The sequence below is a fragment of the Mastigoproctus giganteus genome, chromosome 3 (assembly GCF_048544385.1).
Source record: "Mastigoproctus giganteus isolate SK-2022 chromosome 3, ASM4854438v1, whole genome shotgun sequence".
NCBI classification, from domain to species: Eukaryota; Metazoa; Arthropoda; class Arachnida; order Uropygi; family Thelyphonidae; genus Mastigoproctus; species Mastigoproctus giganteus.
Window position 1 is genome coordinate 127,269,126 of NC_143577.1, and position 17,248 is coordinate 127,286,373.

Genomic DNA, 17,248 nt, shown 5'->3' on the forward strand with positions numbered 1-17,248 from the left:
GAAAGAATCTGAAAAAGCTAGTGCAAAAATGAACTGGGAATGAGGGAAAAAAAAAAAAAAGGAATATATAAGTAAATAAATAAATAACACTATATTCAGAAATGGGAGGGCAATTTTAGCAAGAGGTTGAATCAGGGGATGGCAAATATGCAAAATCTGAATATAGTAGATGAAAATATGATAAATAGCCAGGAAATTCATCAGGGGACTACTCCTGACAGTGTTTCTGTGTTTCCAAACTTGTCTGTAGTATTAGGAAAAGGGGCCAATTTTTGCGGCCTTTTATCATAATACTAGTAGAAAAGGTAGTCCCAATGTAGTGTAAAAAATGAAATTAAAATAAATACAAATGTATGTGAAGTGCATGAAAAAGTATAGAGAAGCAAATGGTATAGGGAATGGTAAATTCCAGGGAATTTACCATTCATAGCAAAAGGACTGAGGATAGATGGAGCGTTCGTATCACCCTTGTGTTGCACTAACAGGTTTACGAATGTGGGAAAAAAAATGGAAAAAGACAGTATGAAGAGAAAAAAAAGGGTATAAAAAGTCATTAAAAATACTGAACTTACCAGTTGTATAAGGCCCAACCTTAAAGAAAGGGTTCTAGTACAAGTAAGCATTAGTAAAAATGGGTGTTAATACCATAGGCTTGTAGAGAAGAAGGGAAATCGAAACCAAAACTAAATGTTACCTGGAATCATTAAGTAGAGAAGAGGAGCAACGTACACAGCCAAGATGCAAAAGGGAGAAACAATGACAAGTCACTGAGTTTTTATAGATTTAGAGAAACAGATAGGGATGACCTGTATTGTTGAAAAAAAAATTTGGGAAAGATGGCCTAAAAACATGAAACGTCAGACCGAAGGCCGCGTACATACCAAAATGTGAAGGAATACGCAAAACAGAAAATAGAACAAGAATAATTCCGAACTACAGTAGATATAAATCCGGTAAAATTTAGATGATCAGATAACAGGGTTTATAGATTACGGCTCCAAACTTCCAAGATAAGTCAAAAACTGACGTTTTTGACTTATCGGTAATTGTTTACTTCAGTTCTTTTGTATTAAATTTACCGTAATTTTTGAATTAAATTTATTGTAACTACCATTATAAACACTGCGTAGGCACTACCTTGCGCATACTTTATAGGAGTCATATTGCTTTTCTTTTACAATTATTTTTACTTTATTTTCAAATTGCTACTCTTAGACAGCTTTGGACAAGTATAGAAATGCAGTCCTATGATGCATGGTCAGTTGTAGTCCCCTGATGAAAAACCTGATCATGTATCAACTTTTATTTTCGCTGACATCGGATTTAAATGTTTTTTTGCTCTATTTCTCCTTTTTGAACTAGAGATAAATTTATCCAACATTATCTGATGCCGTTATATACCGTTATTTTATTTTATTTTATTTTACTTTACAGGTCACCTCCCTTAAAATATTTCTTTTATGTTTCGGTTATTACTTATTCATTTTAGCTTTCTGTGTAACTCATATCTACATTTTTATATTCATTATAACATGCATACAAAAATAAATAAAAATAAATAAAACAAAAACCAGCTCTCATGTTCAGTTGGGCAGCTGAGAGTTTGACGACCCCCCTCTCCTTCATTACACGAGTCATCTCTGAATGGTACACCAACATCAGCTGGAGTTTGAAATGTTCCCGATGCATTGCTACCCAGAAGCAATGCCAACCGATCTTTTGCAACCTTGAAACCTGGGGAAGACCTCTCCTCACAGGTGATGTACATCGTACTTGGCAATATTTTCCAGTAAAGTCCTGTTTCATCCACATTAAAAACAAAATCAGGGTGGTAGTTGCCTTTGTCTATTAAGCGTTTAAATTCAGAAGGATACTCTTCCGCCGCTGCAATGTCGGCATTAACAGCCTCACCAGACACTTTTACATTGTGAATTTTAGAACAGTTTTTAAACTAATGAAACCACCCTTTATTGGCCGTAAATGTTTCAGTGCTACCAGACTTCTCACATATTTCCTCAAATTGACTTCGCCTTGTCCAGAATTAATGCCTGTGTAACAGGAACGTTATTTAAGTTCATATCGTCAATCTACAACACTAACAATTCCTACATTTTTTCCATTGTCTCACTGCATGAATAAGTTGTTCTGGAGGATGACACACTTGTTATCCCTGTGTGTGCGTGCTTTGTTCATAATCGTTGATATAACAGAAGTTAGTTAGTTAGTTATTTGGTTTTTAGGAGCATTAGCAACTAAGGCCATACTGCTCCGGGATGTGGTCATTCCGTGACCTTTCCGCATCCTCCGTATTTGGTGATATAATAGAAAGCACTAAATTCAACACCTTACACACATCCGACCGACAGCACTCACCAGACTCCACGCAACAAATCACATCCATTTCCCCCTTAATTGTTAGTGTGCTCTTTTTTAGCCTCCCCCAGGCACAGACATTGCCCTATGCTTAGGGCTGATGATCACACAAAAATTATTATTAATGAGAAATAGCAATATAATAACACTGTGGAATCCATTAACAATTGAGGCAAAATTCACAATGAAACCAACGTGCCGCACTGAACGAAAACAACTCTTGGCGTCATTATCATTCCACCCACAATGCACCACGAAAAACAAAAGAAACACCTAGTGCATGTTTGGACTGACAGGCTTTGTTGTGCGATGTGTTACTGAGTTGCAATTTTTTTGTTATTTTCAGTTTTTTTAAGTAATATTTTGAAACAGTCGTTAATGTGAAAATTCGTAAAATGGACCCTCGTAAAACGGAACCTACCTGTACTTAAATGCAATAATCACACCACTCTAATCACAAATTATGCAATGGCACCTAACACGTGCCTTCCAATAAACAACTCTGCATTACCCTTTAACGATTAAATATTGGAAATTATTCCTAACTACCTAAATCTAGTCAAAATTTACTGCAACAGTTGTTGAAATCTTTATGGTTTCTGAACAGTAATCAAACACCTGTCAGGCGCCGTTCCTCTATTTCTGTGGAAGTGAGTTACCATTGTTTCGAATTCAGTGGTTAAAGTTCAAGATCAATGGCCATTTTATTCCTAAATTTAAGTAAACATCTATGGTCAGGCAGAAGCTGTTTTTGAAATTTTTTGTTATTGTTTTCACATCGTAAAGATGTGAATATGTAACATGAGATTCATTCAAGATGGATGCCACTCTGTGGGATGCAAGATAAGCATGCATCACATGTTGCACTCTGTGTAGTGCACCAGATTTGAAATAAAAATTTTAAAAATTATGAAAACTAAAGGCTAGAATAGTATCTAATATTTACATTTTTTTTAAGAAACTGGCATGTGTGGAATCATGCTAACATTTTTGTAAACAAGATTTTCCCCCACTACTGGGTTAATATTCTTATTTTTAATTATAAGCAATATTATATGTACAAAAACTACTATAGTTTATGCAAATTATTATGGATGCATTTTGGTATGGAAATATTTTTAGTTTTTTAAATGAGAAAAAAAAAATTATAAGCACAACACATTAAATAAAATATACACACTTGTATAAATTACTAGAAAGTAGATACATCTATACAAAATTTCAATGTGTGTTTGTGGGTTTTCTTGCCGAAGGGGCCGCACAACCCACACAAAGTTTCATCCCTGACAGAACAACATTCTGTAAAATGTATTTTCTCACATTTTAGTTTAACATAGTATTTGTTTTCACAATGTCATTTGAGGGGTCCACCATAAGTTGGGGATCTAGGTGCACTGCATTCACTTCACCAGTGGATCAGCATGAATGAAATCTCTATTACTGATCACTGATCAAAGAAACAGTTAAGACAGTTTAAGATGTTTTGTTTATGAAAGATGCTGAAAATGAAACTAACGGTAAGCATAATTTCCACACAACATCTGAGAGGGTCTTCGTTAATTTTAGAACTGAAAGTCATCAGGTTGGATTAGATGCAATTAAATATGATAATATTACCTCTACTACAGCTGTATGTCCAGTGAATATAGTTTTGGCATCCACAATTTTGTTGTCTCTTGGCGTTGCATTAATGTCCCATAAACAGATAGTCTGGCAAAGAAAACAAAATATGTGTTTCTTGTTTTTCTATCCACATATAGAAATACATAATCTCATCACTTCTATATAACATACTTAACTTAGGTTCTGTCATGTTTTATTTCTTCAATGTAATACACTATTGCATTATTTTAGGATGCCCATGGAAAATGAATTATTCATAAATAATCAGCATGTTCTATGCATAATCAATAAACAAATATTACAAATGCAAACGCATATATAATCTGTTACAAAAACTATATCTACAAAACCATCTAAATTTTAAAAATAATTAACTTTGGTTCATTTCTGTATCTTCCTTAAGATTTAATGTCAGGAAACTAAATCATGATATTAATACTGTGTTAAATATGCCTCTCTTTTATCATTTCTTATGCATTTAAATCTGTTCATACAGATATTCTTTTTGAGCTTTTATCTTATAGGCATAACTGGAATGTTTATGGCAGTCAAACATTTGCTGGCACATGAACTGATTGAAGTGTATAAGGCCTTGAACGGGTTGAGCAAGCTCAATGCTGATGGGATTCTTCCTCTTGCTCAGATTAACCCGATTCATATCTGTTGTGATACGTACCTACCCGAACTGGGTTCGACACAAATTCTATAATTTTTATTCTATCTAGAGAGCTGAAACTCTCTATAGCTGGAGTCAGAACTGTTTTCTTTGATTTTCCCACTTAAATTCTCAGAAATTTCTATTCAATTTCATGCAAATGACAAAAATGTGACATCCAGTGTGCATTTTTAAAACCTTTTGCAGTTATTTTTTTCACTCCCACCTTAACTCTCCATTTTTCCCACAGCAACTACAACATAGTGCAAAAGTACAAACCTCCAGGCCAAAAGTCTGATGGCAAAAACTCAACTATAATTATTAGGATTAGTAATGAACCACTGAGAATGATTAGAACTGGGTGCCAAAGACCATGCATATGCTTCTTGATTCGTTCCAGCCGAGCTTACCCTGGTCATGTCGGTGAATGGAGGTAGATTAAAACTGCCATTTTAACAAGTGGAGAAAGCTAGTAATGGAAATAAGACATTGGAATTTGCAATTATTACGGCATTTATTTACCAATGCATGTCCAGCACATGTTTGTTTTTTCAGTTTTCTTCTTTCACTCTAACTATATTTAAAGCTCAAACTACATCTTATATCATTGCTGGTAATTTCAGCAACCATCATCTATCTGATTTGTAAGTACTATATATTTATTATCTTTTATTTTTAAGAATGGCAGACAAAAAATGATTGTCTGGTCTCCAGTTTCGGAAACGCAAGGCAGAAAGAGAAAAGAAGATGTGAAGTAACAAAAAAGGGCTGTACACCATGATAATAAAGAAGGGGAAGCAACAGGGCACGGCAGTTTGAATATCAAGAATATTCACCATAAGGAAGATAGTGAAGAAGTCAATATAACAGCTACAGGCCTAAATCAACGTCTTATGGCTCATAATTCTCATGCTGAGTCATTAAAAAAACACTAATAAAGCAACTGAAATGTTTCAAATAAATGAGAATATCATTTATATTGAAACCCCGCTATATGGCCAAGGACAATTGCAACTACATTACTCAAATGCCTTATCATCAAACATGGGCCAGAGTATGTGCCGAATCTTGATTTTCCAAAAGACAAAGAAAAACGACACTTTAACCCTATTTTTTAGAACAGAAAGCTTGCTAATGATGAAGTTGTCAATAGAGGATGGTTACAATATTCAATATCTACAGATTCTTTTGTTTCGTTGAAAGTTATTTACTAATGTTAATTCCAGCAAAGTCAGTACATTAACCGACAAGGGCAGTAAGAATTGGCACCATAAGACATCGCTGTTAGCGTCACATGAGAAAAAATCTAAACAGATCAACAACTACTACAAATTGAAGGAACTGAAACTCAGGATGAAAAAAAGGTAAAACAATAGACTATGAGAATGAAGCACTTATTGGAAAGGAAGAGAAATATTGGCAGAGAGTTTTAGAAAGGTTGATCGCTTTAATAAGAGTTCTTGCAGTGCAGAATCTTGTCTTATGTATATCTAATGATACTTTGCAGGCTCAAAAAAAATGGAAATTTTCTTAAATTCATTGAATTATTAACCTTATTTTACCCGTGATAGACAAACATGTATGCAGAATAAAAGATAAAGAATTGCATGTTCATTATCTTAGAAAAACCGTTCACAATGAATTAATTCAGAAACTAGCAAATGCAATCAAAGCTCAGATCGTACAATCTGTTATAAATGCAAAATACTTTTCTTTAATAACCGTTGACTGCTTTCCTGATGTAAGCTACACTGAGCAAATGACAATTATAATACATTTCGTAGACATCAAGTCTTCAACTTCTCAGTCCACAAATGTGAACATAACACATTTTCTTGGTTAGTTAGTTAGTTATTTGGTTTTTAGGAGCATTAGCAACTAAGGCCATATTGCTCCGGGATATGAGGTGGTCATTCCCTGACCTTTCCGCATCCTCTGTATTTGGTGGTGACGGGCTTGAACCCCGGTCTAATCAAGAAGCGTGTGCTACGCACTGCTGCTCCTTCCCACCTGGCTACGGAGGCGCCACACACATTTTCTTGGATTCATTACTATAGACCATTATATTTTTTGGTATAGTAATTGACCTTGACATTTGTCAAGGTCAATTACTATATAACAGGCAATTATTTAAAAGAAAGCATACTCATACAGCTTGAAGACTTCTCCTTAAGTTTAGATGACATGCAAGGACAAGGTTATGACAATGGAAGAAACATGAAAGGAAAGCTTGCCACTCCCTGGCTTAAGTAATACTCGACTTACAGAAATTCGACTTTACGTAAGTTTTTGCTGGCCTGTGCAAACTTAAAAAAAACATAGTCGAAACATATTTTGCATCCCGTAGGAATAAGTGGAGGTATCGTGAAAATATCGTAATGTGAGCCCAATAACACATTGTTCTATTTTTTTTTTTTTTTTTTTTTTTTTGGTAATTCGTTCCAAGACCTCGGAAGTTGAAAATTTTGCTATATAACTAAGCTATTTATCTTTCTAAAAGGCATTTTTTATAATGGAAATTGAACTACACTTTGATCGTTATCATATGTTCAGATATAAGAATCAATTTTGAATGGTTTTGTGATATTTTTCTAAAACACATTTGTCAAGGTCACTACCATAAAATAAAAAAAAAAAAAAAACAATTCGCACTTTCCAGTTTATTGGGCTCAATCTTATTGAATTCGGAATAATGATGCCGATAACTGGAATTCTATGGGTTTTTACGTTACAGTACTATGGTGAAATGAGTTCCCCTTCACTGAAATCTTCAATCATATAAAAAACAAAAATTTTCAGAATCTTCTCTTCATTCCTATTTACTTATTACAATGGCAAAGAGAAAGGGACCAACGGATCAAATTTATCATATAAGAATCAATTTTGAATGCTTTTGTGATATTTTTCTAAAACAATTTCTCGAGGTCACTACCATAAAACGAAAAAAAAAAAAAAAAAAAAAACAAGTTGCACTTTCCAGTTTATTGGGCTCAATCTTATTGAATTTGCGATAATGCCGGTAACTGGAATTCTGTGGGTGATTAATTAAGAGGTATAAAGCAGAATAAAGTTTGTCATCTATTGCACAGAATTAGGTCTCACTGCTTCAACAGTGAATACTATTTTATGGGACAGTGCACGTATAAAAGAACATCTTAAATGCCTTTAAGATCAAAAGTGATCACAAAACAGCGTTCAGGTGCTATATCGAATATGAAAAAGCTATAAATAATATGGATGGAAAATCAGATTAAGAAGCGCGTGCCCCCTGAGTCTAATGGCCATTCAGCAAAAGTAAGAGGTATTTACATAGATATTAGGAATAAGAACGGCGAACCCCAAACCAACTTCGTGGCAAGCAACGGTGGTTTAATAGGTTCAAGCATTGAACTGGTTTCCAAAACATTAAAGTATGCAGTGAGGTCGCCAGTGCCGATTCTGCAGCTGCATAGAAATTTTGTGATGTGTCGGAAAAACCCCTTTAAATCTCCACAGTCCTCAACCTCTGCATCGGTGTGCTTATCAGCTGGAGACTTAATTCTGGCAATGGTGCTAGAAAGGTAAAACTTGCTGAGGTTATGCCTGTCTCCTATCTCTTTTTTGTAATTTTATAATTTTGAAATTTTGTACACTTTTGTAAGTTTTTCTGAGAATGAGATAAAAAAATTGAATAAGTCTATTTACATGTTGGTCAAACGTTTCTTTTTTGCTTCAATCAAATTCAGTGTGCATAACTGCGAGTGCTGCATAAGCATTTAGGGAAATTTCAACTTATGTAAAATTCAACTTATATAGAACCCAACCCTTATGTAAGTCGGGGAGTGATTGTACTCATAAAACTTAATGGAACTGTTACACTTAACCCTAAGTGATACCAGATGGGAAAGTTCAGTGGAGGCACTGTGAGCTCTTCGATATCGACTTCGAGAGATATATGATGCATTAGTTGAAATTGAAAATGCTTCTCTCTCAGGACTTTTGGGAACTGCAACTCGATGTGAGGCAAAGGCTTGGTAATAAATCACTGAGGCCATTTCCAAGTTTAAATTTGTTGTGACCCTTGTTACGTTATTTTTAATGAAATTAACGTTACAAGTACTCATACAGGGAAAAAAATTTGATGTTCATTTCACGCTTCAACAACAAACATTTTACAAGAATGCAGAACCGAAGAGGTATTTGAAAAAAGATAAACTGAATCACATGAGTTGGCAGACAACACAGGAACATCCTCAACTTTCGAAATGAATTCAAAGAAAAAAATGCACGGTTATGAGTCAAGGGATGAGCCATTAGAAGATCCACAATTGAGATTTAAAGTTGAATTTTATTTTGCAATTCTTGACAAAATTCATACATCAGTTAAGGAAAGATTTGAACAAATGGAAGAAATAGGTCAAATATTTGGCTTCTTGTATGATATTGCTGAATGGCCACAGAACCATGCCTCAAAGTGCTCAAACATTGTGAAAAATTGCTTCAGTTCAAGAATACAATGGTAGTTTTGACACTTGTGTATCAGAATTTACGGATGAGTTGAAAACTTGTGCGGGAAAAATTACAGCATCTTCTCTAAAGGATGTTATTGAATTCATTTTTTCCAATAAATCAGAAAACTCTGTGCTTAATATTGTAATTGCTCTTAGAATTCTTCAAACTCTGCCAATTACTGTCACAAGGGGCGAGAGCAGTTTTACTAAATTTAAAGTCTTCAAAATGTATCTATGATCAACAATGAGGACATACCAACTCTGTGGGCTAGCTACAATTTCTATTGAAGAACAGATGGTGTATGTCATGGAATCAAAAGAACTTGTGAAAATGTTTGCGGAGGCAAAGAAAGTAAATTTTTGAAGGAAATAATTATAGTAAGTAAAATTCACCAATAGTCTTATTTAATTTCTTTTAAAAAATTCTAGTCCATTGTGTTGTTGCGATCCCTATTAGCTACTTCTTTCAGCAAAGTAAATAGAACATTGCAACACCTTCTGTGTCAATGAATTTGACAACCAGGGGAAGAGAAGGCAGAAGAGGAATGGAGGGCAATAAAAGTTTATTTTGTGATAGGGTTCCACGTTGTTTCATGGTATTCTTGTTATTATCATCATACAATAAATCATAATAATATACAGCAAGCAGATCAATATTATAGATGAATGGACATACAGGTGGAAATTAGTTGGAAATAGGTAAGCTTGTTGGTGGGCACGACAATGTTTAGATAGGCAGATGGATGGTACAGAATACAACTGGGGTGAAAATTTAAAGTCATGCCTAGGGTGCATGAATCCCTTGTGCCGGCTCTGGGTGAAGCGTTACTTATTCAAGGTTGTGCAATATCATGGTAACTCGTGAAGGTATTCTCAATGAGATATACTACACAATATGAGATACAGTAATACCCCGACTTACGCGAACTCAGAGTTACGCGGTTCTTGATTTTTTCGTTTGGCAACGCTGCCGCCCACTATCTTCAAGGTCGTTTTTCATATGTTATCGATATACGGTGCGACGGCGGAGAATGAGAGCGAAAGATGAACAAAATTCAACTTTGCTGCTTTTATGTTTTTTATATCAGTGAAGGGGAAACACATTTCACCCTAATAACGTAAAAACCAACACAATTCCACCTATCGGTATAATCGCAAATGCAATTAGATCGAGTTTACTACCAGTTTATAATAGATTTCACTAGCAGAAACGCAACTGGATTTTTACTGTTTTATGGTAGTAACCCCTAGAAATGTGAGGTGTTAATAGTGTATCTCTGCCTTTATGGTGTTGTTTATTCAGTTGCTACATGCGCGCAGCTTTGTTTATGCGTATCAAGCGTGCCTCCTCGTTTTGTAATTGCGCTTTATTCCCTAAAAATGAGTAAAATACTTAATTAAAAGGTGTGAAAAGGAAGCATCCTGGTGAAGACACTGCAAATTCAGAGAGAAAAAGAAAAGCAATTATCGATAAACAGAGGCGGACTTGGTCAAAAATTCTTACCCGGGAAAATTTACAGTGGCCTCATACTATGGTTTATGGCCAAAATCACACTGGCCCACCGGGGTTTCCCCGGTAAAGCTTATGGCCAGTCCGCCTCTGTCGATAGAGAAAAAATATGAAATTGTGAAACGCTTTGAGCGAAATGAAAGACCATGTGATATTGCACGTGCTACACACCTAAACGAAGCAACGGCGAAAAGCACATGACAATTGCAAACTTGACAGATTGAAAATTGAAAAGGGCTCAATTGTAAAGGGCTTAAAAATTTTAGAAAACAGACTCCAACGAAGAACGCGTTATAGCTACAAAGCAAGGAATAAAAAAATTATTAGCTTGCTACGAAGAAATTCTGCGTGAAAAAAAGAAGGCGCTGTGTCATCAGACGAATTTGTTAGATTTTATGAAGCCATCGACATCGAAATAACTTTTTTACGTAAGTCATTTGTTTTTTAATACATATTTTGTATTAATATGTATAACGAACTGCAATTTTATTAATATTTTTCTTCTAAACTAGTGTTTTTGTTAGTCCTTGGTCCCAATTAAGCAAAATTTATATGTATTTATATGCAAAGTTGTACCCCGACTTACGCGAATTCGACTTACGCGATTTTCGTCGGACCCACTTATCGCGTAACTTCGGGGTATTACTGTATACTTAAATGAAGTAGTTTCTCAACTACTCAGTAGTCGGGTATGTTATCATTAGTTAACTAACCTACATAACCCGAAGCTATTGGCCTTAATGTATTGTTATATAAAATATGTATTATCATTTCATCTTTGAACTATTCTATTCAAATGTTCCAAATATTTTTTAACCTTTTTTTGACTACAGAATCCAGTCATTCTAAGTAAATTTTTCAGCTATCTATTTGCACTATACACTTTCGTGTCACTATAATTGCTGTATTGTGAGTTCCAGACATTCTTTCTAATATGTTAGCATTCTAGTGTCAGTTATACAAATAAATCCAACTACAGTTTTATATCTGAACTGGATATTTTCCCGCTGTTATTTTTCCACCTTAACTATTTACTATGCATTACTCAGAAATTCCAGGTATTTCATCCCATGGTGCATCTAGGTGCCATCACTTCCCCAGGTAAACAATGCACACATACCCAGCTGTCCACATAGTGCAACAGAAAACATGATTCATCAGAGCAGATGACCTGCTTCCAATCACTCAATGTCCAGTTTCGATGCTCACATGCCCATTGTAGGTGCTGTTGCCTGGTTAGCATGGGCACTCAGAACGGCTTGCGGCTACGCAGCCCCATGGGATGGGGTACTTAAATAGAAAGGGTGCAAGAATGTTTGCTAATGCTATTGAGGCAGTGTTAGGTGACTCACAAAACTAATAGCTTGGGGGGGGGGTGACAGAATAAAAGGTTAACAGTGGCTGCAGGCAGAGGCAAAAGTGATTCTTGAACTGCTTTTATTAGAATGAGCAGCAGCCTGGAAAGCATGGTAATGGAGATTTCCAGGACTGCTGGGAGTCATATGGAACAAGTAAATACATGGGCTGTGTTAGAGTAACTAAGAGTAGAAACAGCTGCATGTATACTGCATGAACACCAATGTTAGGAGTATAGTTAATAAATTTGATGAGCTTGAAGTGCTAATCAAGATATCAAAGGCAGATAACCTTGGGATATCAGAGACATGGTGTCACACATAAGCAGTGCAGAACTTTGGGGAGTACAATGTGTACAGAAAGAATAGACAGGACAGGAAGGGAGGAGAGGTTATGCTGTTAGTTAAGAAACACAAAATCTAAGGAAGTGCATCCAATTGATATTGGTGGACAATACAATGTTGAGTCTGTTTGGTGTGACATAAGCACTGGGAAAGGGAAAATGAGTAGGAATGTGTTATAGGCCAAATGACTGATGAGGATAATGAGCAATTGTGCAGAGATTTAGAGTGGGCCAGTAAATCAGAGTGTCTTGTAATGAGGGATTTTAATTTGGCAGAAATTGACTGGAATATGTGGTCGGTCACTCACACAATAGCAAGGCTTTGGTGGATTTATTGAATGACTTTTCTACAGCAACATGTTTGAGAGGCAACCAGAGGTAGTAATACTCTTGATCTGATTATCAGCAGTGATTATTCACGCATTAAGATTTTGCAGATAAAGGAAACACCAAGTGACAGTGATGACATTGTACTGATATGGGAATTACTTGAGTTATTCAATGAGGGGAGTGCCAGAAGTTTATCAAATTCTATCAGGGAGCTAAGTGATTTTGTAATAACTGAGGGCAAAGTGGAGGAGAAACTGTTGAAGTTAAACATAAAAAAGGTACCTGGGGTGGACGGGATCTATCTCGTTATATTAATGGAGGCAGTATGCAAACCCTTAACCATAATTATGAGAGCTTCCTTGAACTCGGGGGATGTCCCCATGGACTGGAGGTGTGCAAATGTATACAAATGGGGGGGGGGGGAGGTTCAAAAGGTGTTATTAGTGGAAGTCCCTAGGGTTCGGTGCTGGGCCCATTGTTGTTTTGCCTATTTATCAATGATACTGATGAAGGTATATATCAGGATTAATGTCCAAGTTTGCAGATGATATAAAGGTTGGCAGGGTTGTTAACGACAGTAAAGTACTCCAACTGGATCTAGATAAGTTGGGCAAATGGACTGAGAAGTGGCAACTGAACTTTAACATTGACAAATGCAAATACTGCATATGGGTAGCAATAACCCAAGAGAAATGTACCAACAGTGTGGTACTACACTCAGGAGTGGAAAGTGAAAAAGAAGTGGAGGTAATTGTTCAGTCAAATATGAAGTTTGCTGAGCAGTGCAGACGGGCTGGACATGGAGTCTTGTCAATGATATATAGGAATTTTGCTAGCAGGGATGGGGAGGTGATTACCCCATTATTCAAGGCAATGGTCAGGCCACACCTAGAGTATTGTGTACAGCTCTGGAGGCCTCATTTTAGGAAGATGTAGAGTTGCTAGAACAAGTACAAAGAAGGGCAACAAAGGGGTGCTCTTACAAAGAAAAGCTTAAGTTCTGCAAATTGCAGTGCCTGGAGGGTAGGCACATGAGAGGTGACCTGATTGAGGTGTATAAGGCCTTGAATGGGATAAGCAAGTTAAATGCTGATGGGATTCTTCCTCAGATAAAGAACTTGGGGGGGGGGGTCATAGATTCAAACTGCGGAAAGATTGTTGTAGAATAGATTGACGGAAATTTGTTTTAGCCAGGGTATAGTTGATTGGTGAAACAGACTTTGGTTGTGTAAGTTGTTAGCCTAAATAAATTTAAGGCTCAGCTGGACATGCATTTGGAACGAATGGAGGGGTAAAATGAGAGGGGGGGGTTTGGCTTATGCTGCATACACTTGCTTTCTTGCCTTGTATGCATCCACTAATGCTAATGTATGTATGTATAGGGAGGAATTTGACACTTGGTACCAAGAAGAGAGAAATGAAGTTGGTAAGTTTCATTTAATTAATGATATTCAAATAACATTTTCTAATATACATTCAAATGTAAATAATTACCAAAACACATTGACTAAACTTAAACATTTTTATTTTAGAATCTCTGTCAATCTTTCCTTTTGTGAAATTCTTGTACACATATCTGTGTTCTTACGAATGGAGGTTTCCAAAATCTCCAACGTAGTTCAAATGAGCTAACAGACATTTGGAAGTAATTGAAGGATTTATTGGGATCACACAGGAGTTCTTGGAAGATAACATGAAAAGTTACCCTTTTGTAACACAAATTAATGATGTGCAAATTCAATGTTTCATTCTCGTTTTTTGCCTGTTCAAATTTTTGTACAAAATTAAAAAAGAGAGTTGCATCAACAGATTCCATTATAAACAAACAAAACTCTTGGTGGCAAAGCAATTGATCGACTGAGGAGGGAAGCACTTGATCGTGCCTCACTCATCAGCCCAAGTCGCCCCATAAAGTATCGCACATGTGAGAGAAGCACAAATTTGGTATCTCTGTATCACAGATATACATATCCTTGTGTGAAGCCGGCCTTAAAAGCAATGATTAAGAGTGCAATCCAGGGACATTTAAAAATAAATGGCATTCTGAAGGACACACAAGATGGTTTTGCTAAGGGAAAACTAATATGGTAAATTTTGACATGTAGCATGTCAAAATGTAGGGAACAATTTCTACATAGTTTATTTGAGAATTAACGAACCATTTATCTTAGACCTTCATGAGAGATTACTGCATAAGATGCATAGTACAGGAGTAATTATAAGATGGAATGCAGGGTGGCTGTAGGGCAGAAGGCTGTGATTAATGGATATTCTTCAGATTGGCATACTGTCAGGAGTGGTGTCACTGAATAATTGGTCCTTGGACTACTGATGCTGTGGTATGATTTTCATAAAGAACACTGACGAAGGGATAAAAGGAGCGATGATAAAATTGGGAGACAAAGATTGGGAGAGTCGTTAATGATCAGTGCAAAGCAGCATTCCTTCAAGATGACTTGAACAGGCTTCAAGAATGGCCAGAAAAGTGGCAGCTATGTTTCAATGCAGAAAAAAAGCAAGATTTTATACTTGGCGAAGAGCAATCTGAAAATAAATTATATATTGGTGTGTGGTGAAGCATAAACAGTAGAGGAAGAAAGTGATCTGGTATTATGATATGGGCAGTTATATAATTTTTGAACAGTATAAACAGGCAGCCATGAAATCCCATGAAGTTCATTCAATGATTTATCTAACAATCCCTTTAGAGACAGGGAGGTCCATAATCCCATTGTATAAGACAATTGTAAGATTGAATTTGGAATATTGTGTCCAAGTATGGAGACCTACCTCATCTATAAAGATGATAATGGGCTTCTTGAAAGGATCCAAAAACAGACAAATCATATGGTGAGATTGGCAAAAGGGCAACCATATGATTAATGACTTCAATTAGCTTGGCAACCAGACACCTTAGAAGGGGCCTGATTGAGGTTTATAAAAGCCCCGAGAAGAGTTAGAAAACTGAAGGAGGAATTTTTACAATTAAAAAGAATTCTAGAAATAGAGCCATAAATTCAAATTACAGAGGAAGAAGTTTAGATTACACTGTAGGAAATTTTCTTCCTATGTAGTTGCTGCAGACAGTTTGAAGAAATTCAAAGGTCAACAAATAGTTACCTACAGTGCATAATTTCTAGTTTCTTATGTACTTTTTTTTTTTTTTTTCTTTCTGGTGCAGCTACAAGCCTTTGGCTTCCTTTCACTAAGTGGGTATATTAACACTAATATTTGGAGAAAACTTTATACTTACATGATCATCAGATGCACTTAAAAGATGACCATTTAAATTGGGATTCCAAGATAAACCATACCTACAGAAATAGAATGCAAAAAAAAATTAAAAAAAAAAAAAAATAATAAATTTTAATCACTCTCTACCCACACAGACTGTGTCATAAAAAAAATATGAGAATATAAAATTTAAAAATATACATACTGCAGTTACAATTATTAGTATATAAATAATACTAATAATTACAATGGTTTTTTGATGTTTTGTGCCAATCATTACTGCAAAAAAAAAAAAAAAAAAAGTTGGGGGGGAGGACCCCATCAAGAAAAACTTCAATTTCCATTCTGGGCTAGTGTCAATAAGATAGGGTGACTCCGTAGCCAGGTGGGAAGGAGCAGCAGTGCGTAGCACACGCTTCTTGATTAGACCGGGGTTCGAGCCAGTCACCACCAAATATGGAGGATGCGGAAAGGTCAGGGAATGACCACTGCATATCCCGGAGCAATATGGCCTTAGTTGCTAATGCTCCTAAATACCAAAGCAACAAACAACAATAAGACAGTGACTATACAAGAGAAAGAGCAGTGCGTATTAAGGCATAACTTGCATATATAATGGTATTTCAATATTTTAAATATACAATCTTCTGATGCAAGTTTCAAAACAACAGGACTTGTGTATTTCATTTGAGGTTATTCCGAGGAAAGTAATGTCTGGCAATGTAACATAGCTGCTAATGCAGCCTTTATTTAAATAATTATATTGTTTCAGGATTTTTTTTTTTTTTTTTGTTCTAAATAAGTCTGATTTGTCACAATTACACCAATAAAATCAATTTGATTTTATTTGATACAGTTAAGTGATTTATTATTTTTCTTCAGTGTGAGAATTTTTTTCATTTTACATATTTTACCCCCACTACCTTCAATTGTTGGTCAAAATTTCAATTCTACACAAAATCAAATGGTTCTGCCCACAAGGTTTAAAGAGAACTTTTCTAACATCTAGATCATGTCAGTTGTTAAATACTAAGAGGAAAAATTTAAATTTGCCTAACTAGCCTATTTCTGCTGCAAAAATGACTGGTAAAACAGACTGCTTTGCCAATTATTGCTTAGATATATTGAATGTTCCTAGCCCATGATAGCCCATTGAGATATATTCATAGCATTCATACAATGCTATGAATATATCTCAATGGATCATTAAATCAGAGAGGGCCATGCTTCCCTGATTTAATAACGATGACTTCGTATACTGTAAACTTGAGTTTACAGAAAGGGTATCAAATCCACGTGTCGACAGGTTGTGCAACACCCGCAAACGAAAGTTT

General features: G+C 35.7%; 1 protein-coding gene across 3 annotated transcripts in view; it reads right to left on the minus strand.

The window, feature by feature from the left end:
• Caf1-55 (chromatin assembly factor 1 p55 subunit) overlaps positions 1–17,248 on the minus strand; it is a 406,164-nt gene that overhangs the window by 127,333 nt on the left and 261,583 nt on the right. For all 3 annotated transcript variants that reach the window (XM_090369421.1, XM_090369420.1, XM_090369424.1), the window contains 2 exons: positions 15,934–15,994; positions 3,991–4,083 (listed from right to left, as the gene is read on the minus strand). In XM_090369421.1, coding sequence (XP_090225547.1) covers positions 3,991–4,083; positions 15,934–15,994 — 154 coding nt within the window. The remainder of the gene's footprint in view (positions 1–3,990; positions 4,084–15,933; positions 15,995–17,248) is intronic.